The sequence below is a fragment of the Leptinotarsa decemlineata genome, unplaced genomic scaffold, assembly GCF_025532065.1.
Source record: "Leptinotarsa decemlineata unplaced genomic scaffold, Ldec_3_MD MMD2_tig00000251_RagTag_RagTag, whole genome shotgun sequence".
Lineage (NCBI taxonomy): Eukaryota > Metazoa > Arthropoda > Insecta > Coleoptera > Chrysomelidae > Leptinotarsa > Leptinotarsa decemlineata.
The window spans coordinates 1,449,356-1,477,309 of NW_027412547.1; the positions used below are offsets into that span (position 1 = coordinate 1,449,356).

Genomic DNA, 27,954 nt, shown 5'->3' on the forward strand with positions numbered 1-27,954 from the left:
ATCAACCCAGTACAAAGATATTCATTATGGTCCAGAAGTAACTTGTCCATTACCAAATTCCACAACCGTGGAACAACCCCTTCTTTCCTTGGACAACCCCTTGCAACCCAAAGTCGTCCAGAATCATGGATGAATTAATGGCAGGTGGCTGTAGTTCCTAGACTTCAGATCCAGCATCCATATTCAAATTCAACGAAATAAAATACAAAACAACACTTGACATTAGCCCATTACTTAAAATTCATTATAGTCCAGAAGTAACTTGTCCATTACCAAGTACCACAACCGTGGAACAACCCCCCCTTTCCTTGCACAACCCCTTGCATCCTAAAGTTGTCTAGAATCATGGATGAATTAATGGCAGGTGGCTGTAGTTCCTAGACTCCTGATCCAGCATCCATAGTCAAATTCAACGAAATAAAATACAAAACAACACTTGACATTAGCCCATTACTTGAAATTCATTATAGTCCAGAAGTAACATGTCTATTACCAAGTACCACAACCATGGAACAACCCCTTCTTTCCTTAGACAACCCCTTGCAACCCAAAGTCGTCCAGGATCATGGATGAATTAAAGGCAGGTGGCTGTAGTCCCTGGACTCCAGGTCCAGCATTCATAGTCAAATTCAACGAAGTCAAATACAAAACAACACTTGAAATTATCCAAAATCCTATTAGATAACATCCACTATTGTTTTTCTCACTTGATACGTAATCTCCGCCTCTTCTACCCGTATCGACACCCAAGAGAGTCCTACTATCTGCTCCTACGGTATGTAGATCGCGGCCTACCTGATAACGTGTGTGTTTTCCATAGTTGGTCAACGTCGCCCTCGCGATTCTTGTATGTTTCAGATTGTCTCATGTCAGTTGTCCAGCGAGACTCGCTACTCGAACAGTTGAAGATCGCAGTGCGCGCGTGTATATTGTAAACATAACCTTTTCTCAGGTTTGTGAACGATTTTCGGTGATTACCAGAGAAGTGTTTTTGAGAAGTAGGTTGTGGCGCCGGAGTTTGCTGATTTTTCAGATCGGTTTATTAGATTGCAGATTGTCGAGTGGTGGAGTGTGTTATCTTTATTGATTTTCGATTGTTAATTAAATTAGGCGCGATATTGAAGATTATCTTTATATAGGGGTGTTGTCGCAAGGCGTGCCAATATCTATTAATATATTTTATCACATGTGTACGGGGTGATTTCGGTGATGTTTTGGGAATGATTTCTGATCAGATATTTTTGAAATGAGTGATGTAATTGACCGAAATCTGAAAAAAATTCATAAAACCAGATGTTTACAAAAGCGCAACACAGTAATGTTATCAAATACGAAAGTCTTAAGGGGTGTAAGACTTGATAAAAAAGTTCAGCTTTCGAAAAAATTATTTTTGTCTGGTGTTTCATAATTTTTCAATTGTTAAAGTAAAAACTGTAAACCCTATCGAAAGTAATAGTAAAAAATTCACAAAACATCTCAACAATATTCCAGTGACCAAACACTGTTAGTATTTCATATTGGATGTATCATAATATTTGTATTAAATCAAAGCATTCTAGCTGAAATGTCATATTGCTTTCCATATTAGAATTTCGTTGGAAAAATTTAGAAGTTATGCCAAAAATTATTGCAAAAAGTCAATCTATTGATCCCTATTTGCACTGAAATCCCTACTCAAGATATCGTTTTGTTATGTGGATATTTTGACAATATTACCTACTTTTTTCAATATCCATTAATAATTCGACCAACTTTTTTCTTAATATTTTCAAACAGAGCACTGATTTTTTTTACACAGTGAATTTCCTCTTGGAACTCACTTTCGAGTGAGAATACTTATTCAAAATATAACTAGTTGTTATAACAAGAAAAAAATTTCAATTTTCAATATTCTTTTCATCAAGTATTATAATATGAAAAGTCAATAGAAAAATGAATAAATTTTCTATAAAATTACAAACACAAGAACTATAAAATAACGATGTTTCTATTGAAGAACTGTAAAATTGTTTTTAAATCATTTATTATCAATGTAAAGTCATCATTTGACAATAAAAAACAATTCAAAATCTTTTTCCACAAAGAGTAAGTTTTTCAGAACAAGAAAATATTAGAAAATTGCTTTTTGGTATAACTATCGAACGGCTTGATGTTTACCCATATAACCCTTTGCACTTCAAGAAGGAATCCCAAAAAATCAAGAATAAATTCTGTTTCACTTCGTCAGGTATTATAAAATAGAATTTTGATCAAATTATCATTCGACAGGGAAAACATTATTTTTTCCAAATATCTTGATAACAAAATAACTCTTCAACGAAGTTTTCGTGGAAAATGAGGTTGGTTGAGTAGATCAAATCTATACATTATTTTTGGCATAACTTCTGAACCATTCGATTGAGACCGCAACTTTTTTGATTCGCCATGCTTCTACTCGATACCCACTATATTGTTGAATAATTTCAAAAAGCTGAATACATACTAAACCTTGTTTGCTAACTTTATTCTCTTTTTATACACACTGTACATAACAGATTTTCACTTGCTACTGACATAAATTAGTAGATACCTAAAACTACTAAAGAACATGGGCTTCACTTAGCCCTCAAAGGGTTATCTGTTCATTACTTCAAATTTTAACTTATTAGAAATCGATTAATAATAGATTATGCGGAATCGACATGTTGATGTCGACTGGTTTATTACTTTTAGAGTTGCTCTTGGCCTGCATATAATTATGATTTATTCGTAGGCTTGCCCATTACCAAATCAAAACAACACCGCAGTATACCGGGGGCGGCCAATATTTAACCTAATATTAACATTTCGTGATCAAAGGAGTTTACAATGTCTTATACGTCGTCTGATACTTCGGATTTTCATTTTCTGAGCCTTCATTTCATTTTCTACGTCTTGCACAAACAAACAAGTTTCACGTTTTCTTACCCGCGTACAATAAAACCGCTGAATATCCAAACTTTCAAGTTCGTCGATTTCCCCGATTTTGATTTTTTTATGTCGTTCATTCTATCTTGTTTTATGTTGTTCCTGTCTTTATTTCGTGTGTTTAGTCGTTTTTATGTTTACCCAGCACAACTGTAATAAAAAAACTGTCGTAAAAATCCTGACGACTCAATTGATTAATTAAAAATTAACAAATACACAATATGACTTTATATAATCCGCTTTTAAATGAATAAGTATATTCTCAAAAATTTCTATTCAAACCAGCGCTGTGGCGAAATAAAGCACAGATCAACTTTCAAAAATGTATCGGTCCAAAGTTCAGGCCATGCTACCACCTGTTACACGCCCTCCCACACATACTGTTAGGGCGCCTACGGATTCTAAGTATGACATTACTGAAAGAAGATATTTCTGGATGGAACTTAGGGGATCTCATCGGTCCTGCCTGCAACCCGCGAGGGTTTATTGTGGTTCAGAGCTAAACAAAATCGACTAAATAAGTATTCCATACTCGATAATATACGAGTGGGTCTAGTAAACCACCTCTCATGTGTTTCAGCTTGTTCACCTCGGGTATCTATTGATTCTAGATTAAATCAAAATAGACCAGATTAATTTCTGCAGTCCTTATGATTTTCAAACTAGTCTTCCTCCTAATGAACTCCACTATTGTGAGGAAGTGGATGGTGACTAATTTGAACTTTAACTGGAATGAACTTGAGTGAGTTGAGAATACAGTTTTTCTCAAAATGATGTTTGTGAATTCTTAGAACTGATACAAAATTGCTATTTACTCATGTTGAAGTTGAGAATAACCTTCACGCACAACACAAATTTCTTTCTTCAGTTATAAAATACTTTATTTTATTACGTCGCTTAATCAACAGCCCTAATTATGATTGTAGTATCAAGTTATGAGTTCCCTATAAAAGTAAACTGTTTTAATCATTTTTTAAACTCATAACTTCGTTTCTGTGAGACTTTTTGTATAAGAAAATCAAAAATTGCTACTTCAGTGGTTAGAGAACCGCAGCTAAAGTCATATCAGGAGACGAGATATGCGATTTCAAAGTATTGAAGTTTTCAATTATCCACCTACCCTCGTATATACGATATTCTCGAAATCGATTTACCTGTACCTCGTTTGATATTCAGTTGTTACTCGGCCGTAGAAAGCTAGTTAGCGTTTTGTTTTCAAGAAGAACTTTGTGTATTTTCTTGATTTAGTAAAACGTACCCATCGAAAAATATCTCCTTCACGAAAGATCGTTTTTTTTTTATTACATACCATGTGTTTGCTTCAGGATATGGTGAGTGAGATTGTTGATTTATATTGATAAATGAAAATTCGAATTTTAAGTGTGAAATAGGAAGAATTTTCCTCTACATATTTCAATTTTTTTCATACACAATAATCACTTCTATTGCATACTATATCAGTATTTTATGTAAGTAGATTATTTTCAAACCTCAACCATATCCTGAGTATAAACAGAGTCCAGTAACAAAAAAAACTATTTTCAAGTAGCACAAACGTATTTTGGAAGCCATATCGAGCACAACAATGAATGAAAATACCCAGTTTTAGTCATTTAGTAATGAAAAAAGTTTCATTTGTTCATGATCGTATGAATAAATTCATAAATATTTTTATCAATTGTTGTACAAACATGAAAATGTCTTCACAATCATGCACACCCATTTAGCCACGTAGAAAAGATATTTATGTTATTAACGATTGTTTGAATGTTTTTGTTTATCTAAATTTTTCTATAGAAACCTGGTTTTTCTAATTGAATATTAGTTTCTACGTAGCTGCCTTTAATTTTCAAAAAATGCATCTTTTCGTGGAGAACATTCACCTATAAAAAATTCGTTCGGCCCCATGGCAATTTTAACAGAATAAAATCTGGAGAGCTTGCAGGCCACAATAAACTTCAATAGTAAATAGCATATACTTAGTGCATATACATAGTGTGCATATACATAGTGATAATAGGTGAAAATATTCAGTCAAAGGTCACTTTGACGTCGATGATAAAAAAGCACTCATGTCTATGATATTTTAAATTTTCGGAATGTTTTCTAGTGGACTGTATGTATATGGAATATCATATATCTTTGTCACAGCAGTTAATTTGATTTCAACAAAGTAATTCATCCACAAAAAATTGGAGAATCATTATTAAAACGATACAAGATACTGCTTTAATATTAAATTTTGCAAAACTGCTTTTTTTACCTTCAAAAAAGAAGTTGACTTCAACTTGCATTGAACTACCCACTGTAGTAATAGTAGTTTACATAAAAACTGTTTACTTGACTTTTTTAAACTTTGTAGAAGGCATAGATACACTAATTGCACACTAAAGCTGAAGCTTGTGAAGTTTACTGTGTCCGTAACGGTTATTCTCCGGAAGAATCGTAAAAATACAATGTTTCGCTTATTTTGAACGGTGAATAATGATGTATATCGTTACTGTTTTTGTACAATTACTGTTATTGTGCATCGTAACGTTTATTGTTCACCGTAACGGTTATTGTACACCGTAACGGTTATTGTACACCGTAACGGTTATTGTAAACCGTAACGGTTATTGTACAATTACTGTTATTATGCATTGTATCGTCTGTTGTTCACCGTAACGAGTAATGTATACCTTAACGGCTATTGTTTACCCCAACGGTTGTTGTACACCGTACCGGTATTGTACACCGTAACGGTTATTGTACAATTACTGTTATTATGCATCGTATCGTCTGTTGTTCACCGTAACGATTAATGTATACCTTATCGGCTATTGTGTACCCTAACGGTTGTTGTACACCGTAACGGTTATTGTACATCGTAATTGTTATTGTACATGATGACTTTAACAGTCAAAATGTTATGGAGTCTAAAATACTTGCATATGTGCTACTTGAACCAGCTTTGTTGTAAATCTCATAGATTCTCATTTTTCTTTAGATAACCGGGCCCATCGTATTAAGTGAAGAAACAAACGAACTTACAACGAAACAAAACGAACCGTAACGTATACATTCCTATAAAAGCTCAATAGTAAAGACAATCAAAGTTATTCTGTAACTATCTGGCGAAAGTTGCAGATTATCCGGATTGTTTTTCAGTGACTGACTTGAGTAGACTTTATTTTTGTAACGCGAAAATTAGTGTAGTGCGCAACAAATGTGTTGAACAGTGCGAGAGAGAAAAATGTCGAACCAAAACTACTACAAGGAAAAACTGGGTTTTGACCCTAAGGAGTCCTACTATACGGACGCCCCGCCCGGGAAAATCAGGAGGACCGAGGAAAAACCCCATGGATACGAGGAGAACTTGACAAAGTTCAAAGGTACTATTTGGGATTTGTTTATAGAGTCTCTCGAAGGTACGGTGGTGGTTTAAATTTATTTCAGGCATGGAGTTGTTGGTGTTTTTTTGTTGTGTGGTTTGTATAAGAAGCGCTTGGTGCATTTCTGCTTGTTTCTTCAAAAAGATTGAAGCTGGGTTTCAAAGTTCTCACGTTTAGAATAACTGTAGCTATTATTTTCAAACTTTGACAGTTTTTCGAAGGATAACTTTCTATTCAGGAGTTACTTTCATGTGAAACATGTTAGGTGGACAAAAGTTATTTCAGTCTATAGACGTTATTTTCATTATTTTCAAAAACTTCCCCATTATGTAGTTCATAAAAAATGGAAAACTTGAACTAAATAATAACTTTACCATTAAGTTATAATGAGAGCAAATAACTTGCTATTTCTGTAACAGTTACTGTTCGATGTAATGGTAAAATGATTACGTAACGGTTATAAGATATAGTAATCGTAACCTGTAGAGCAAATAAGTGGCTTTCTGTAACAGCTACTGTTCGATGTAATGGTAAAAATGTTACGTAACTGTTACAAGATATAGTAATCGTAACCTGTTTAGTGGCATAAATTCCATTTTTACATTCCTCTTGAAATATTGATCTACTGGAGATACATATGGCGATTGTGCTGGCCACACAAGATAGACTGTCATTCGAGTCTAGATGAATAGTCAAACTTGAATGAAATGTAATGTAGTGTTAGAAATTAGGAGATATGTCTCACGTATATCTGTGTTGTGATATACATGATTTTTGTCCAGCTTGCTTGCTTTACCATTCTTAGACACAGAACACGAGAAAAATCCATTTTGAATGTTTTTTTTGAGAAATACCAAGGATTTCTGTATCTTTTATGCAACTAATACACTAACTTGATTGATGCAGATTGAAGCTGTGTTTCGTATTCAGAATTACATACAAAATAATTTCGGTGAACTTACATTAAGAAATATCAAATTAATCATAAATAATAATATTTTCCTGGCTGATTTTCAAGAATTGAGACTGAAAAATCCAAAGAAATTCCATCAAAAATATGGAAAATGGGAATTTAGATATATTCCATTAGAACCAAATACTTTTGAAATACATATCTGAAATGGCTTGAATTTACAGGCCTTTTCAATTATATTGTGGAATATTTGTGGATTTTCATAATTTTCGATTTAAACATATTTTAAGGTTCCATCGACTGAAAAATACTAGGAAAATCTATTTATGAAGCCGCATCTAGTCACATTTCTTCAGTTACATCGTATCTTAAGTAACTTAAACCAGCAATACCTTATCTGGGTGTTGACGACGAGTGACATTGCGACGATAATTTATTTTCGCTTTCTTAACATATGACATGCAACATATCGAAAACCTTATTAATATTCATTGATAATTTTTGTGGTTTGGATTGATGTAACGATTAAGAATAGTATGACATTGAATGTGATACCTCTGGCCTGATTTGGGTTCTCTTTTATCAGAATATTTATTCTCAGCATACGGGGCTGTCAAAATAATTATTTGTCCTTGATGATTAAACTATTAAACAATATTGTAAAAAATATTGAGGCAGAGGATTCGACTACGTCAAACATTCATATTTATTAGCTAAGTTAGCCAAGTACGCTGGACGTAAAGGACCTTTAAATTAGATAGAAACTCTCTTGAAAAACAGGAAGCAATATATCTGCATTTTCTATCGTTACCATTTAGTAGAGCATCAAATTAATTCTAATCAAGTAGAAGTCGACCAAGGGGTACCGCAAGGGCCCATATTGGGGCTTCAAGCATTGCATATAATATGTTTAGATTGAGTTGAATACACTTGTTTACATCCTCGAAAACTCATTTGCGTTCATGTTTATTCAAATACATTGTAAAGAAGTGTATTGATTCTGTTGATTATACTTTTTGTCCGAAACTCACAGATGAAAGTAATTCATTCATTTATTCCTCAATGTATTTTTGTTTCGTGAAATAATTTCTGTATATCTGACGAATCCCATACTATGTATATTGTCAAGTGGATAATAAAAATAATATTATTATTATTCATTCCCAGGACAGAATTATGAGTCATTCTAGTCTCAGAGTAAATTTTTATTCTGACTTAGTGATTATTTGAAGAGAATTGTTTTTTTTTCTTTCTAGGCAATGTACCAAAAATTAAATTTAAAAAACCCAAAAAACCAACTTCTATGGCAAAAATCTAATGAAATCGAAGCTAAAGTTACCTTATATGTAATACATATCCTGAATATATTTTTTAGAATTCTCTGGATCCACAATTTGAAAAAATAGTAAAGAAAATATGTTAAAATGAATTTGCAAGAAAATTTTTGTTTACCCTGTTTCGAATGCTGAAAACTCACTTCCTAGACTCACCCTATATATGGCAATCATTGACTCGAAGTCTCTTATGACCGAATTAGCATTTTACGATCGACAAAATGGTGCTACTCAAAGTTATATTGTTATCTGTCAATAAACTACCAGCTTATATTGAATACCAATGAGTGTGTAGATGTTAAATGGTTTCTTGTTTGTGTTTCTAACTGAAGAATTTACTATTTGTTCTGTAATACGCGTTTGCAGACTGTTCAGATCTCAAACCAGAAGTGAATACGGGTTGAATAAGAATATATCTCCAATGAAACTGTCGAAGAAGTATATTACGTAACAGCAAGGTGTTCATTTTGGCCAAAATCCTTGCAGGATTTAAGGAAACCTTGCTGTTTTTAATCTTGTTAGTGTATAAAAATTTCAATGACTCACAGGTTCAATTTATCAAATATAGCGAGAGCGCTCCCAGTTTCGATATGGTCCTGCCTACTAGATGCGTGTTTGAAGACGCTGAGAGCACTCAGTTGCAATAATAATCTTGTAGTGTATACATTGATATCAGGGCAGAGCGAGATCGATTGATAAGATTTTGTGGAGGGTCCATTGAAAAAAAAATTTAAAAAATTCATTCCTAATTCAGTCGTTTATTTATTTGACCACATGTTAGAATCAAAAAGCTTTGCAAATTCGCTGTTTACTCTACTAAATTTTCTTCGTGATGGAAAAAGCATATGGTTTATAAGACCCCACAGGCTGGTTCTATTGAAAAACCCAAATAGGTGTATTTTATATATAATAAATGTTTTGTTTATATAGTTGAGTGGGAAAGTAGGGATTAAATAACAGGGTGATAATTGAAAATACTTCTGAATACTACTCACTCACATATATATTCAATCGATCGCTTCAAAAACACTTCAACTTTCTTAGAAAGTTTCTGATAATTCCTCTTCCATATTCTCCGTTTCACTATCACTGCCGTCATTTAAATCAATAATGAATTTATTATCACCATTACTATGGGAGGGTCCAATCTCTATATATTCTTTTTCAACTAAAATTACTTTTTTAATCCTTTTCTGCCAGTCTCCTCAGGTAATATTAGATACTTCTGCTTTAACTAGCTCTATCACCTTCTTATCAAATTTTGGAAAATTATTTTTACGCCTGATGCTTTGTTTCAATGTTCCCCAAATCAACTCGATTGGATTGAAAACACAAAAAATGGGGGAAAGTCTCAGTATGGTGTGTCCATATTTTTCAGCAATACTCTCAGGGCATACACTTTTTCAAATGTTTTTGTCTGTAAAACTTCAAGTAGTTGGTTTTTAGTATAGTAATTTTTAAAATACAAATTGTTATCCATTAAAAAAATTTGTATTTCATCTTTCCTCTAATTTGTATTCAGTACTTTCATGAGCTGCCGCGATAGGAAGCGTTGTCAAGAATTATCACAGTATTCGCATCCATATTTGGTATCAATGTGTTTTCAAAACATTCCTCAAAAATATTAGCTTCCATGTTCTTATGATAGTCAACATCGCAGTCCTCAAATTTATTTCCACATAATTTCAAAGAATTCGGAACCCATCGTTTACTTCCTCCGCAATACACAATGATCAGTCGCGATCCTTTGTTTGCAGACATGTTAGGCGTACACATTCTCGAACCATCAGTGCACAATATCGTTTACTTCGACTATACAATATTTTATCACCTTAACGTTTAACAACTGATCAGATAATATCTATATTCTGTTTCTATTAGTGTTATTTTTTTGAACTGTTCTGGAATGGTAACCTACATCACCTTCACAGAGTTTGATAGAATGAAATGTAGCATTTGCTCAAAATATTCTCAATCTGGTAGATCAGCCTTCTAAAAATGCTTGACGTGAGCTTGTAGTTTTGTTGTCTTGCTACATCTTTGCAACATTAAGCAAAGTTTCGTTCAAATGATAACTATTTCTATTCTCACGTTGAAACTTAGTTAAGTTTCCTCCATCAAATGATTTCATCATTTTCTATCGGGAGCAATTTCGTGTTTTGATTTTTCTAACTGAAATTCAATTCCTCTAAAGTTTGTCACAATTTTTTTTTGTCTATCATTAGAAATATGCATTGGTCTTCTTTCAAGTCCTACATTATTCTGTCGAGAGTCGATAGTTCTTTCTTAACATAAAATTGATGTACCTACTGTTCCTTTAATATCAATTTTATGGTTTTCATCAACAGGTACAGTTTTTCTTCTTTCTCCTCATTCTTGAATCTATATATCGACGTGAGAGCTTTATCATAAATTCATATTCTTAAGGAGATAAATTTCCTAATCAAAGCTCTATCAGATTTGATACAATCATAACGTCATATTGCATAATGATTTATTCAGTTAGGTAAGCTGTGGTATGTTGAAAAGTGCTTTTCATGGAAAGTGTACGAAAAAATTCAATCGAAATTCAGAAAGGAGTTCAATTAAAAAAACATCTACATACAACTATAAAAAGTATTTTGAGATGTATCAAACCAAAATATGTTTGAAATGAATACTTAATTTTTCACTTTTCAACCTAACCAATTATGTACGCCTATGGAACACCTACCTGTAAATGATTTATTACTTCGCTGCTGAAGGAAATATGCCATATGCTAATAAATACAAAATGAAAGCATAACTTTGGTATTCAACAACTACCTTCACATTGGACAAACTCAGTGGTACAGTACATTTTAGGGACATGATGCTACAAAAGATGTATGAAGCAACATGGATTTAATTCACCTCACCTTCTGCTAGTGATTTAGGACCGCCAATTGTTACATCAGACACGTTTTAGGAATCGTAAAGACTGTCTGTTCATTCACTAATATTAGTGAGTTGTAAAACTGTAGAAGACCCAAGCTATTTCCAAAACTAGGCAATCCCTTTTAAGTATCCAGCATTCTTTCAGATCTCACGGTATGTCCATAGAACTAGTTCGTCTGCAAATGTTGAAATATTCAAGTTTGACACCTGCGTGATAGACAGAATAAATAAACATAACCAAACCAACGATAGAAGCGTAATTCAAACACTTCTCTAGCGCTAACTACTATTTTGTTTGCTTTTCAATAAGGATATATTTATATTTTTCAATACAGATTTCCAATTATTCGGTAATATTTATTTTCGATCGATGGCATCATCAAACAGATTAGAAAACTATGCTAATTGGATTCGTCTCAATGACAATTGATCCTCGTGGATACAATAAAAATTTTATCTAATGGAAAAAGCGAATTACCTATATTTGCGATATATAGGTTTTAATTTATTGTGTGATAATGATCAGATATGTTGTGAATACTAGATTTTTGTGGAATTATGCGAAAACGCCCTATATTGTAAAAAAAGTTTATTGTAAATTTACAGTGATGATAGTTGGTTCAATTTTTGTGATTTTGCTAACATTTACTTCCATATATACATTCAATTACAATTTTTTTTCTTATAAATATGAAGAAGTAAAAAGCCAAAATCTCTCTATCCCAACAAAAATGTATTGTGTTGAAGAAGATATTTTGTTAAAAATATTACCTTATAAGTATGATGATTTTCTAGATTGAAAAACAATGATAAAATCAATAAAAATCATGTAAATTATGAAATCGAAGGTGAATGACGTGATTTTTTTAAAGACCTAAATGCCTGCCCCCTAAAGATTATCCAAAAATTTGCAAAATGACTGGAAACAATTTCGGGAGACTATGCAAAAATATAGAAATTACAACCACTTCCTGTAAAAAATTAAAATTAAAAAAAAAATCAAAATGACATTCAGATATTCATAATTTTTGTCATATTTTTAGTGAATTCATTCCTAATTTTCATTCCTAATTTTTACTATTTGTTTAAATCCTAAACGTCTCTCTATTTACTCCCTGATATCAATTTCTGCAAATTTCCAAAAGCGAGATGAAAAATTGGTGGGGTAATAAAATCAGAGGCTATAGAAACTATTTTCGTGAAAAATTGAAATGAATTTTCAAATGATGTTCAGATATTTGACATTTTCAACAACATATTTTTGAGGATATCTTCAATCAGATTGACGATCCTAACAAGTACATACTTTTAGAAATAATACTAAAAATATAGATTAATTGGTTTGTTTTTTAGAATTTATCAAAATTGATATCCACCATGATATAAAATATAAAACACCCTGTTGTTCCACCGCTAATAATCGAGCTGGTTGATGCGCTATAATTGAAATAAACAAAAATACTAAAAATAAATACTGTTTTGAAAAAATTCGCAAAGAAATTTTATTTACATTCAAATTTTTTCATGACTGTCAGAGAATACGAAAAAATTTGTTGTATGGTCGTTTTCTCTGTTTCCTGTAAAAAATTAAACAAATGAAAATTTTTTCATCAATAAAATTTTTTTTGAAAATCTATACTTATAAATGCGAAAGTAACTTTAAACTTACTCATCTCTGTTTCTCCGTATTGGTAAGTCCTAGGAAGCTAAAATTTGGTACATAGGTGCTTCTTAGGTCTTAGATGCGCTGTAAGAAATGATTTTTAAATATTAGAACTGGGGATTCCCCGTGGGGGTAACTGCGGCGCCTTTACATATGAAAATTACCTTTTCATCAGTGTTTTTCTGTGCCGCTATATTTTGGGATGCTGAAATTTTGTATGTAGGTTCGTTTTATGTTGTAGATGTGCAAGAAGAAAGGATTTTCAAAAATGTCAACTGGGGCGCCGGCCGCGGGAGAAAAAAGAACGTTCATAAAATGAAGTCACCTTTTCTTCACTGTTTCTTCATATTTTCGGAGGCTGAAATTTTGTATGTAGTTTCGTTTTATGTTGTAGATATGTGCAATAAGAAAGGATTTTGGAATATTCCAACTGGTGCGCCAGCCGCGAGTAAAAAAGGCGCGTCCATTAAAGAAAATCATCTTTTCATAACTGTTTCCCCGTTCCTTTAAATGTCCAGCATTGCACCCGTTCGAAGTCGGGGCGGTTTGCTAGTAAGAATATATTTCACCCATTCTTCTTCCGTATCTAATATTTAATGAAATCCATGTTTACTAAGTAAATTCGATTTCCCCGAAACAGACCGCACCTCTTTAAATAACTCCATATCATGATATGGAATCACTTAGCAGCAACTTGACGTAGCTGCTGTAAAGTTAATCCTCGATATTACCATCGAGTACACACACACACGTGAAATATGTGCTAAGCAGACTGAAAGTCTCAAGATAAAAGATAAAAATGAATAACCTCCTTGTCGACTAAAGCCGTATCAAGTTATGTGTTGAAAGCATAACAGTAAAGGCATTGTATTTTTCAACGGATTTTTCTCGCGTTCATCAGATTAGCGGAAAGTTGAGTGATGAGTTTGAAGTAGTCCAGATCGGAGAGGAATTTATGTACAGGGTGTTGATTTCCTTGTGGATACGTTCAAGGAAATTTCTGAGGATGGATTCATTAGTAAAATCTTCATCGCCAAAAATTTTAACGTCATATATTCTCACGGTGAATAAATAGTTGATTTGATTTAAATTTAATTTGACCGTTTACCTAATTTTTTCAATAGTCCATCGAACAATGATCCAACAAACATAAAAATATGCCAACCAAAACAGAATTTATCCAACTGATTTGTCATTTCAGTAAACCTCTTCATTGTTATGGTTTACCTAATGTTTACCTAACCAAATGTTCCTTCAAGACCCATTGTAAGTTCAATTGTTTTTTGCTATTGAAAATTAGCCATGTAACTTTTAGAAACTTTGTATAGTATTTCCAATACCAATTGGAACAGCAAGTGAAGGAATTCCCGCCTCGACATAGGCGTCGGCATATTATTTTTCAGTGGTGGTTTTTCAGTTACTTATTCTTACAATCATAGCAATTGATCAACCCATGAAAAAGTTATCTCAACTGAATTTTTCCGCCATGGGTAATTATGAAAAACTTCGAAATTTAAGGTAATTGATTTCCGAGTCGAAAACTCTAAAATACAATGAAAACACAAATTGCCACACCGAATTCTCGTCAAACATATTTTACAAAATAATAGAGGCCAACAAAATTGCTAGAAAAATCAAAATTCTTCTTGGCTATATTCGGATGAGGTGGAATTATCATCGGATTGAATAACGATCGGATTTATGGAACTTTGCACACAATATTTGTTCTCTTCTTTTATAACGTGGGCTACACAGTTCTTCCACACATCACTATTACCTACTTCATTCACCACTCGCCTTATATTGTCAAGCACTACAGCATTCAAAATCGGTGACTGATTACATTTCCGCAAGCTTTCTTTCATTGTGACCCAAACCATTTCAACTGGATTGAGCACACAATAGTATGGAGGCAAACGTAAGAGAATATGACCACGTGTTTCACACATCGAATCTATACTATACTATTTTTTCAAATTACGTTGTTTTATGGTTGCCAGTAATACCTTTTTCGTTGGAATCTTTTCGGGTATTTCCATGTCATGATTTCGCATGAAATCAACAATATCTGAACTTTAAACTGTCAGAAAACAACTATTCCCCTGGCTAATACCACGAGGTGCGTTGGATTATATCCGAAAGGCGTCAGTGCAGGAATCTTCACAGAAAATTTCCTGCATATGCAATTGGCAATACAACTGAAAGAGTCGACCTTCAATTTTGGAACGGGCACACTTGCAGACCGGTTCCGGGCTCATTAGCTACTGATCAGTGCAAGATAGTGGCCATCATCGACCTAAAGTCGATGATATTCCATATTTAAATATCGAAATTCTTTCAGAATATTTGGTTCCTCTTCCAAAGTTTGAGCGAACAACAAAATGTTACTCCATCTAGTGGGCGAGGTACTAACAACTGCATATCCGAAATGTGCCCGATTCCTCTGAATAAGGAACAAAAAACTTCTTATTAGTCAGTGGGCTATGCTTAAAGACTGGCAGTAAACAAATCTAAAGAAATGAACTTTGAAGGTTCAAGCCAGTCTCGAATATAAGTTGAATAATGTTTATTTAAATTGTTCACTTTCGTATTTGCGTTCTTTTCAGGAATTTGAGTATATATAGATATACATTATACTTTGTTACATGTATAAAGGTGCACTGTTGAAAAAAATTATTTGCTAGAAAAACTAATTACAGTGGTTCAGTTACCTATTCAGACTAAGTATTCTCAACAGTAACTTTATGCATGATATAGACATCTTTCTGATGATTTTATATACTTCTTTCAGTTTAAACAATAATAGTAATGTTGTCAATACGCAACCTCATTTTCAAAACTTTTCAACAAGTTATTTTGCTCTGTTCATTTCACTTTTTAAATTTCCTTCACCTCTCGTGCAAATCCAACTAAAATTATTTCATATATAGTCCGTTCATAATTTGTCGATAGCACAAAATGAGGGCCCAAGTCATAAAACGGTCGTAAAACTCGTAAAATCATAGGCGGAGGTTCCTGAGGTATTTATTCATTAAATATAAAGCTTCAGTTTATATTCGAAACTTGCCTTGAAAGGGTGAAGTTGTTACGAACGAAAATAATTTTTGGTTTAGTACATTTTTTAATCGCATTTAATTTACGGCTCGTTGGTGTTTCGGCGTCTACGGCAGTAATTAACGTCTCTAATATTTATTTTGCGAATTTTGTGCAGTGCGTGAGTAACTTTTTTTCATATTCCTACAAACATATACGTACCTTTCGTTCCTGCTTGTTTTGTTTGATTGCTTGCGATGGCTTCGTCATCATCATCAACATCATCAAGTTTTACACCGGTACTGTTACGTACAGTCAGTAAGTCTGTCTATTCACCAAGAGAGAAGACTATTGTTTTGAACGTTCACGATGCTCTGGTTTCTCAGAATCCCACAAACACTGTTCAGAACATAATCAAGAGTTGTGCCAACATGACGGGCGTAGGGGAGTCAACAATATATAGGTTCCTATCAGAAAGAAAAAAAAAGGTATAGCTAACCCAAATACAAACGAATACTTAAAGAGGGGGAGAAAACCTATTGAAATTGATGAATTTGCCAAAAACAACAATACATTATTTTCAGTAATATGTGTCATGAAAACCCAAATTTCGATAAATAAAACTGACCTAACCCTTGAAGACATGTAAATAACTTCGAACCAGCTAGATAGATCTTGATTATCTGGAAAATGCAGTTGAGAACATAAATTTATTTTATACTGAAACTTCAAATACATCAAATTCATAATGATGGAAAACATGAAAAATTAACGGTCAAAAACAGGAATCCTGTGGAACTTTCCAAGAAAGTCTGCGTCTATTTGCGTCTATTCTGCCACATATTCCATGAAAGTTTCGTGAAAGCTGATAAATAGCCAAAAAAAAATTACTCTAGAGAAATTTTGTCAGAGTTTTATAAACATATCTTTCAATTTACCCATGTGTAATTTTCTTTCTGTGATTTTACTCAACCTTAACAACGTTTCAATATATATAATGACCGCATGTTTTTATTGTTTTCAGACGAACGAGACGCTGTACAGAAGAAAACTTTCACGAAATGGGTCAACAAACATCTGAAAAAGGTAAGATCGTCATTGTGATTTCGATATTAATAACTCATTGTAAACGGTAAAGGATCCATATATGTATGTGTAACATCGGGCAGGCAAGACTTGTTTGTATCTCTTCTTGCATTTTCAATTGCTGTTATCACAGCTGTTTTGTTTCCTCTCTTGATATTTTTGTTCACCTTAGAATTATTTTTCAGAATATGATAGTTTTTTCTCCAACTGATATATTATTTTTGAACGTTTATATTTTATTTCTCATTAACAAACAGCTTCTCTAATATTTTTTACTGTTTTTTTGGTGATATAACCTTTCACAATTTGAAAAATAAACAAAGTTGAATCGATAGAGAAACTACCGAAATGTAATAAAGGGCAAACTGAAAAGTTACCCCCAAAAGGCTGCTGCTTAATATAAACGACTGAAGAGTCCAATTGGTCAGTAACTTGTATTCATAAATGTTGCCTTTAAAAAATCAAAATCGTTTCGGAAAACAATCTTTCATCATCAAGAATTACTTTGAAACTTTCGTCTCAATTGGAATCGTACTTGGTTGCCATTACTGAAACCAGAGGTTGAAAACGTAAATATGAACCTTAACTGAATTCTCAAAAGATCATCCAGTATATGTATTTATGTAGACTAGCGGAACATTTCATTCTTTTGACGTACGTCCAAAAAAACACAGCTATTCACAAACAAGGCTTTTTTTCCTATGAATAATATTGTACTTCATCTTTATACATAATAAAATATAATTTACATTATACATAATAAAACAACAAAAATGAACATAATAAAACAAATAGCCGTCAACAATGATTGCGATAGGAGTTTAATACATTCTTCATTATCAAAAAAGTTGTACAGCCAATCTGAAAGAAGTTCACCAATTCGAAGAGAATAAGATAAAAGTTAACCTACTTTGGCTAACCCACTACAAATATTCCAGATTTTCTGCACAGCAAAGATGTAAATATTGCTTCCAAAACCAACAGCAACTAAGACATGCACATTAAGAATAACAAAGATAAAAGTTCAGTTTCAGAAAAATGTAGAGTGTGGGTCATGCTCGATGTTTTATGTAGGTCAAACTGGAAGAACATTCAAAGCCCGCATGAAGGAACACAGCAATATTTTCCCGAATGGAAAAATATACTTCACATATGCCACTCATTCAATCACAGAGGAACATGAGTTCAATCATGAATTCAAGCCCCTCCATTTCCAGAAGCGTCTCACTATTACCTTGTAATACTGAACTAAACAGAATGAGAAGAATTAAGTAACAAAATTAGCAATTAAAAACTGGTAAATGAATAAAAAGAAATATGTTGAACGATTTTATTTAAAAAAAAATAATGATGTAGAGAAAGTACTGAAAACTGAACAATAATTCGGAAAGTCCTAGGTAGCAGTCATCACACCACTCTCTTCAGCAATCCACGGAATTGATTAGATAAAAAAATAATAAAGTCGTTGGGAGTAGTATTTACATATTTACTCAGGTTACGGCTACGCCCAACGATTCTATTATTTTTTTATCTGATCAGTCCTATCTGATAATTTTTTTAGTTTTCAGTACATTATCTGCATCTTTTTCTCAATAGAACCATTCAAGATATTTTTTTCATTTCGTTTGAAATTTATTCCCTTTTTTTTCTTTCTTTGAAAGATTCACAAATTTATTGTTTTATATAAAGATAGAGAAGTAGAATGCCTTTCTTTCTCAAAAATTAATCTATCCTAAAAATATCCCCCTTTCAGTTCAATATTGTATTGTTTTTTTTTTCTAAATCTGCCTATTTTACCATAGTCAGTCAGTAAGTCAGTCAGAAATGCGTTATTGTCATAAAAGTTTAGGTTTTGTTGACTAGGCAAGCTTAAGAACTAAAACAATCTGAAACATTAACTTGAAGGTCAATAATTTAGAACAAGATATTAATATGGCTCAAGCACACTTCAAAAAGTCTATGGTAAAAGTCTATGATAAAAAGATTTATATGTTGACAAAGCAGGCTTTAGAACTAAAACAATCGGAAACATTAAAATAAAGGTCAAGAATTAAAACAAGATATTAATATAGCTCAAGCACACTTCAAAAAGTCTATGGTAAAAGTCTATGATAAAAAGATTTATATGTTGACAAAGCAGGCTTTAGAACTAAAACAATCGGAAACCTTAAAATAAAGGTCAAGAATTAAAACAAGATATTAATATAGCTCAAGCACACTTCAAAAAGTCTATGGTAAAAGTCTATGATAAAAAGATTTACATGTTGACAAAGCAGGCTTTAGAACTAAAACAATCGGAAACATTAAAATAAAGGTCAAGAATTAAAACAAGATATTAATATAGCTCAAGCACACTTCAAAAAGTCTATGGTAAAAGTCTATGATAAAAAGATTTACATGTTGACAAAGCAGGCTTTAGAACTAAAACAATCGGAAACATTAAAATAAAGGTCAAGAATTAAAACAAGATATTAATATAGCTCAAGCACACTTCAAAAAGTCTATGGTAAAAGTCTATGATAAAAAGATTTACATGTTGACAAAGCAGGCTTTAGAACTAAAACAATCGGAAACATTAAAATAAAGGTCAAGAATTAAAACAAGATATTAATATAGCTCAAGCACACTTCAAAAAGTCTATGGTAAAAGTCTATGATAAAAAGATTTACATGTTGACAAAGCAGGCTTTAGAACTAAAATAATCGGAAACATTAAAATAAAGGTCAAGAATTAAAACAAGATATTAATATAGCTCAAGCACACTTCAAAAAGTCTATGGTAAAAGTCTATGATAAAAAGATTTACATGTTGACAAAGCAGGCTTTAGAACTAAAACAATCGGAAACATTAAAATAAAGGTCAAGAATTAAAACAAGATATTAATATAGCTCAAGCACACTTCAAAAAGTCTATGGTAAAAGTCTATGATAAAAAGATTTACATGTTGACAAAGCAGGCTTTAGAACTAAAATAATCGGAAACATTAAAATAAAGGTCAAGAATTAAAACAAGATATTAATATAGCTCAAGCACACTTCAAAAAGTCTATGGTAAAAGTCTATGATAAAAAGATTTACATGTTGACAAAGCAGGCTTTAGAACTAAAACAATCGGAAACATTAAAATAAAGGTCAAGAATTAAAACAAGATATTAATATAGCTCAAGCACACTTCAAAAAGTCTATGGATAAAAGTCTGTGATAAAAAATTTTATAAGTTGGAATTATAAGTTGCGAAGTCATCCGAAAGAAATTCCTCAATTGTACTCTTTTTCGAAACTGTTTGTAGCATGTTAACTTTCTGATTGAAAGGGGAAGATGATTGAAGTATTTTTTGCTATTATAAAGAATCGAATTTTTAATTTGTGCTGTTGACGGGATAGGGAGAGGAATATTGAATGTGAGACAAGTGGCATAATTCTGAGTTGAGTTCGAGATGTCATGTTTGTACTTTTTAATTATTTATAATTAAAAAAAAGGGGTATATTTTTAGGAGAGATTAATGTTTCGGAAATGAAGGTTTCGGCTTTCTACTTCTCCATCTTCATACAAAAAAATATGTGGAGAACTTCTAAAGGAAGGAATGAAGCAATTTATTTCAAAACTTTCCCACATATTTGTTTGTATAAATTTGAAGAATTGGAAAGCCAAAACCTTTTTTTTCAATAGTACTATTATTTAAAAGACAATGTAGAATAGTAAGATGTACCAGTCCAACTGATGAAGCTACCGTGTAATGAAACGCATCTTGAATGAATTTAATAATTCTATAATTATTATCATTGACAGTGTTATTGATTGTCATTCATCAATAACTAATAAGTACCATCGTGGGAACCCTAGGTACGCAAACATGTCATAATATTCCAAACATCAACATAGAAGACAAATATTTAGAAAACTTGAGTGAACTTTCAATCCAAAAACTAATAGATTTAGAATATCTCTACATTTCATCACATTTAGCTACTGGCCAATTTGCACGGATACAATCACCAAAAAGATCATTTCGTTTCCTATTATATTTTTTTCATAACTTAGAAATATCAGCGATCGAACCACAGGAATCCAACTTCATCCAATGCCCGTGGTGGTACCTCCTGGAAAGTAGTTGTTTCCGGCAGCCATTTACCAGATCCTCCTGCGTAGGAGAACTGTGAGAGATGAATATTTCCATATTTCATTCGAAATATTTGTTTTCTCAACTGACGTGTTGAAAATGACGAAAAATAATCTAAAACTCAAAACTACTTTCGTGAACCGTCGTCGAAGTAAACACTCTTGACGAGCGTCTCGACAGTCTATTTCGATAGTTAATATTTCTCCTTAATTATACGGTCCCGAGCCATCTCCAGAAAAACCGCCGAATGATTTATAACTCCGAGAGACAGATGTTACAGCTTCTTGTACCAATTAGACTTCGGTCGGCACATACACAGTGCCGAAGTCATGAATTTTAACTATTATTACCGTCGAGTGCGTCAAAATGGAATAAATCGGTTCTGCACGGTTAAACTGGTCTTGATTTGTACGATTTTTGCGGAAGCTACTAACTTTTACATCTTTTAACAGTTTGTACTTCTTGTGCGGCGTCTTCCCGAACAGTTGACAAATCGACATTATTTTTAATCTTCTGTCATCGGAAATTTCTGTATAATTCTCAAAAGTATTTATTCCCTTCAATCTTCAATTGTGTGTTCCGTAACTGAGACGAAGAAAAGTTGTTCAACTTCTCATACTCGCTTACCATGTCGAAACCAAATGAGGAACCAAATACTGTGTAATAGGAATTGAAATTCACAGGCTTGCACAATTGAACGACAAGAACTAGCTGACTTCACTCCTCTGTCTGTATCTGTAGGGTAGCCCACAGCATTTAGGCCACTTGTGGTCCATTGTACATCCTCCCGAGGAGTTGTCCAGGTAGGTCAGCGTCCATCCTGTCCTTCCCAGGAAGGTGGGAGACATCTCCTTTATATCGGCAGTTGTAGGCCAAGACTCGGACCCGAACACACACTCTCTTATTGACGATAACTCCGGGCACTCGCATAGGACATGCCTGGCAGTCTCATCTTCCTGTTTACACATCCTGCTTAGAGGTGTGTCTACTAGCTCCATATTATGGAGGTGTTTCCTTAGTTGACCCTGGCCAGTCAGAAATCCTACAGTTAGGCGTAGATATTTCTTCGGTGCCAACTTCCCAGGGTCACCCAGGGTGATCCTGGCAAGATTACTTCCTTTGATTTCATCTCCTCTCTTTAGGGATTGAGCCTGGGTGTGACGTTTGGCTAGTTCCGCAATTGTCGAAGTCATCAAGCCGTAATAAGGCTAGGGCCACACAGCAGGAAGGTTGGTAGGTTGGTGGATGGTAGATAGCTTCCTGGCGAACATCCTGCTATTTATAAACGTGAGTAACAGAACGACGGTAGCCGCAGTGGCCCCCCCACTACCATCTAATCTCCAGAAACCATCCGAAGGTATGCCAGGCCAGGCGTCTATCCAACTTAATCAGTCGTGTTTGATATTCCAGCCGAGTAGCCTAGTTAGGGAGGAAAGCGTAATAAACTCTTTGTACAAAAGAATGGCAATTTGGGACCCAGCAGACCCAATAAGGAAAGATTCAAAAATTTTGACGACACTGCTGATATACTTTCTCTGAAGTTCGTTGAATTTCTTTGCAATTTGCATTCAGCCAACTTCAAAAGTAGGTCGAATACCTCAACTGACATCCTCAAATACAAATAAAATTTGTCAGGGTGTTGTCGTCATTTTTTTGTAGACTCTCACGAATTCTCCGTCCTGTTGACGCTTCAAATTGTAAGTATGCACCCACGGTTTTTTTATAACACTATTTGCCACTGTAATTCTTGAATATGAACTTTGTAAAATTTTTTTCACAACTTTAGGAGAGAAGCATCATTTCACTGCGTTCAGGATGCATTGCCCCTTCACCATCCACCTTTACCATCCACCCTCCAAGCGACCATCTAGCATCCTGCAGTGCGGCCTCGGGTTAGGTGCCATTGGGTCCTAAAATTCTTAGTCCAGCCGCTTCTTTGGCTAAGGAGTCGGCAATGCGATTACCTTTACTCCTGTCGTGCCAACTTTACTCCTTTGTTGCTTGTTTCATCTTTGTCTACCGAACCACAGAAGCATATACAGTGCATTCTATTTAAAAAGGGCCACCCTGAATAACTTTTGGTAGCATGATTTGCAGGAAAGATAAAGAAATACGTCAACAATAGTATACAGGGGGACACATATTCACATTTAATCTAACTTTCCCTATCGCACCCCCAGAGCATGAATCGCATGAATAGATTTCAACAAAGTAGAAAACATTTTGGTCGGAAGCTCATAGTTTGGAAGCTAAAAATTATTTGAATTGAAAACGAGCCACCCTGAATGAACTTCTGTATAATCTGTTTCCTTAGTTTCATAGGTCGAGTCAAAAAGTTGAAAAAGTTGTAATCGTCATTATATGCACACGTTTCCACGCCACCTATAAGGTAGTGTACTTAGCGAGTTTTTTTTTAACCTGGTTTCCCCAGTAGGCCTATTTCACATGTCTGTTGTGATTCTGTCAAATTATAAACTTGCATAATAAAATATATTAGGAAGAGTTGGAAATTATAAAAGCGATTGAAATTAAGAAAATGTAAAAATGTATTCATCTGAGTCATAACCTTCAAATACTTCTTCTTGGCCTTCTTCTTCTTCTTGATCTTCTTCTTCTTCTTGATCTTCTTCTTCTTCTTGATCTTTTTCTTCTTGATGTTCATCCTGTGTGTAGGTAAACTGCGTCAAGAATGATGTATCGCATGTTTCCTCGTTGGTATCAAATGAATCCTCCACTATTGGTGATTCAGCATTAGAACATGACTGGCCTTGACAATGAGTACAACAGTCCAACTTTTTTACAACAATATTTAGCGCTGCATCCCTTTTCAGAGTTGCAAAAAATTGTGTTCAGCAGTTTTTCCGGCGCAGGTGGGAGTAAAGTCTGAATAGGTTCTAATGCATTGTCGACCAACTTCCAACCCCAGTCTTTTGGGTCTAGCTGATAACCAAGCCACACTTGAACTTGGTAATATACCCGGAAAAGATGTTGATGAGCAGCAACTGAGGTTGGAGGAAGACAAGCTAATTGCACATGTTTCCTATTTTTAGTGTTTTTTACGAAACATGCATATCGATACTTATCTAAGCAGGTGGTTTTTTTCGGAGCTTTGTACATAGAAAGAAAAAACTGAATCCCCTTGGTGATAATTTCTTATTGAGTCAAATTACTTTTTTTGAAAACTTCAGCACATTGAACTAAATCTTGTTTTTCAAACATTTTAAATATGTTGCTTTACCCCTTCTGTAAAATACAGACGTCGTATCACAGCCAGTTATTGCGTGTAAAAATAGAACATGATTTTGACTCTTTGCAAAAGTATATACGTGTATGTATGTACACACATCGGAAAAGTCTAGGGATATTTTTAAAAATGGCAATAATTTTTTTTAGATCGCTTTAGGGAAAAAAAGTTGACGGGTGATTATTAAACAAATGTAACTTACAACAAAATTTATTAAATGGTCGAAAATACTGAGTGCGCATATAAGCAAAACTAAAAAACAATATGGCTCTTCTTTGGCACCCCGAAAAAAAATCATAATACAAAAAAAATTGGAATCAGTACAAAGTATGGCCTCCACGCTGGTTTATTACGGCCCTACATCTATCGTGCATCGACAAAATGAGATTGTCAATGTCTTGTTGAGGTACATTTGCCCATTCAACGATTAAAAGCTCTCTCAATTGAAATGTTGTGTGAATGTTCCCCATATGCGGAGTAATTCTTCGTTGAAGCATGTCCCACACATGCTCGATGGGATTCAGGTCCGGTGATTGTGCTGGCCATGGCAATACATCAACTCCTTTGTTGGTGAGCCAGTCAGTCACTAGACGCGCGACATGTGGACGAGCATTATCGTGCATTAGGTGGAAGCTTTCACCAACAGCACCAGCAAACGGACGGACGATAGGTAGAAGAATGGTGTCGAGGTACTGTCGAGCTGTGAGGGAGCGATTTGGAAAAACGAGATCGGTTCTGCCGCCGATCATGATTCCGCCCCATAGCATTACTGTACCACCTCTGTATGTGTGGACTTCCTGGCCGTGTCTCAAACGTTCATTATTTCCAGATCGTCTCCACAGTCTTACTCGACGAGAATCTGGATGAAATCCAAATCTGGATTCGTCTGTAAACAAAACTGTGGCCCAATCATTTGCATCCCAGTTTTGATGTTCTTGACACCACTCTAATCTTTTACCGCGATTGCCTCTCGACAAAGGTGGACATCTAAGTGGCCTTCTGTTGTGGAGATCTGCTTCATGCAGTCGATTTCTGACAGTATCACGACCAATGGTTACCTGGTGCGTCTGCTGCAACACGTTAACCAACTCAGGTGCTGTGATTGTCGGTTGTCTTCTTGCGGTTAAGACCAAAAATCGGTCTTGAACTGCAGTTATAGCGCGTCCTCGCCCTGGATGTTGTTCGGCTGGACTGCCAGTTTCACGGAAACGCCGCCACAATCGACTGATAACACTTTGGGAGACCCCCAAACGAAGAGCTACATCATTTTGTCGCATGCCACCTTGAAGAAGTCCTACAGCTCTATTCATCTCAGCCAATGGTAAGTGATGGCGTTCCATGTTAAAGCACAATATTTCCAGTTTAATTGCTGAGCAAGAACTGCATAGAATGTACAAACTCGACACTTTCAGATTATTCATTTTAGCCGAAAACCTACAGTTTGTAAAAAACTTGATAAAAGATTAGTTACCGTTTTTGCAGGCTTTGTTCAACCCATAGAAATCTACAGGGTGGTCGAGTGTACCAATTTAATCGAAATTAAACGAACTCATGCATTTATTTTTATGATATTTAGTATGTTATAAAAATATCCCTAGACTTTTCCGATGTGTGTATATACGTATATACGTGGCATACTTATGCATATAATGACGATTACAACTTTTACTACTTTTTGACTCGTCGTATCTCACGGTGGCTCTAAGAAAAAAGTATTGATACATTTTTGTAAAGAATTTTATGATCTACAATTTTTATCTGAGGTAATTTTATGATAAAACACACTGTTTTCCTGAAAATCGCGAAGAACCAATTTTTTCTGATATTTTTGACCTCGAATAAATTTTTTTTCAGATCTCACAATCATTCCTAATTTTAAAATCTTACTTTTAACAATGTTTTGAACAATTACACGCATTTGCAGCTTGTTGTAAATTCATGTACCTTCTCTCTTATTTTTTAGTCTAATTTGACCGGACTATTAGTATAAATTTCATTCATATAAGATTACACTAGTTCATGAATTGAACGAAGATGATTTCGATATACGTATCGAGTTTTGTGAAAGTCTCACTGAATGGATCAACTTGCATCAGAATTTCTTGTATAAAATTTGTTTTTCGGATGAATGTACGTTTACTTTGAATGGAGAGGTGAATCGGCAAAATTGTCGATATTGGAGAGACACAAATCTTCATTTGTTCCGTCAAGTTCATACCCAACGACCTCAAAAACTGAATGTTTGGGCAGTAATTTTAGCTGACCACATCATAGGACTTTTTTTTATCGATGATAATTTGACTAGTGTTAAATATTTGGATATAGTTGGAAGAGTCGAATAATACCGTGCATCAATAGGGCGATTGAGGAGGATATACATTTATTCGAAAACGAAAAGTTTTTCAGCAGGATGGTGCACCTCCTCATTATGCAGCTCCAGTGCGACCATTTTTGGTTGATCATTTTCCTGGTCGCTGGATTGTCAGAAGAGGTCCTACAGAATGGCCACCAAGGTCTCCTGATCTCACTCCTGTAGATTTCTTTCTATGGGGTCATTTGAAGTCTAAAGAATATGAGATAGAATCATTAACATTAGAAGATTTGAGAGAGAATATCATGAGGCATCGCAGAGAAATATCTCCCGAGATTCTCAACCATTTGAGGGCGGCAATGGAAGCTCGTTTGTAGCATTTTTTAAACATTCACTATAGATTTTGATTCAAGAATTAATAAAAAATCTCTTTTTCTGATATATTGCTTCCATATTTGTCTCTAGAAAGAATATTTCAAAACGTGGCCTCCTGTATAATTGTTGAACTGTTTTTTTATTTTTCCTGCAAATCATTGTTTCAAATGATATTAAGGGTGGCTCGTTTTTAATAGAATGCACTGTATAAATAATCAAGTGAATTATGAACATGAAATCTTGAGAGGAGGAATTCAAAAACAAATTAAAAAATTCATGATGATTTGTCTTTCCATCGCTGATTGTAATTCATCCGCAACGAACTCTTTATGTCTGCAACTTCGATAATATCCAATTATCTTATTAATAGGCGGCTTTTTATTATGAAAATAAAGATTATTTTCAATGCGATATCATTACAGCAATTCAACCGAGAAGATTTCTGTCACAGTTTTTACGATTTCTACTTTATTTATATTTCTTTCATAATATACTTCACACAATAAAAGCAGATAATGATAATGATGCACACAGTAGTACTGAATGTTCTATTGAAACTGTTTCAGAACGTAAATTGTTCAAATTTTTGCCAGTACGGGCTGGTTTTTTTTCCAATTCCAACATTTATCGTCTATAGATT

The 27,954-nt window shown here is 34.0% G+C and overlaps 1 protein-coding gene across 1 annotated transcript in view; it reads left to right on the plus strand.

Moving 5' to 3' along the window:
* The first annotated feature begins 855 nt into the window (after nt 1-855).
* shot (dystonin-like protein short stop) overlaps nt 856-27,954 on the plus strand; it is a 247,145-nt gene continuing 220,046 nt past the window's right edge. The window contains 3 exon segments of the mRNA XM_074173472.1: nt 856-998; nt 5,936-6,356; nt 17,204-17,265. Coding sequence (XP_074029573.1) covers nt 6,182-6,356; nt 17,204-17,265 — 237 coding nt within the window. The 5' untranslated portion in view covers nt 856-998; nt 5,936-6,181.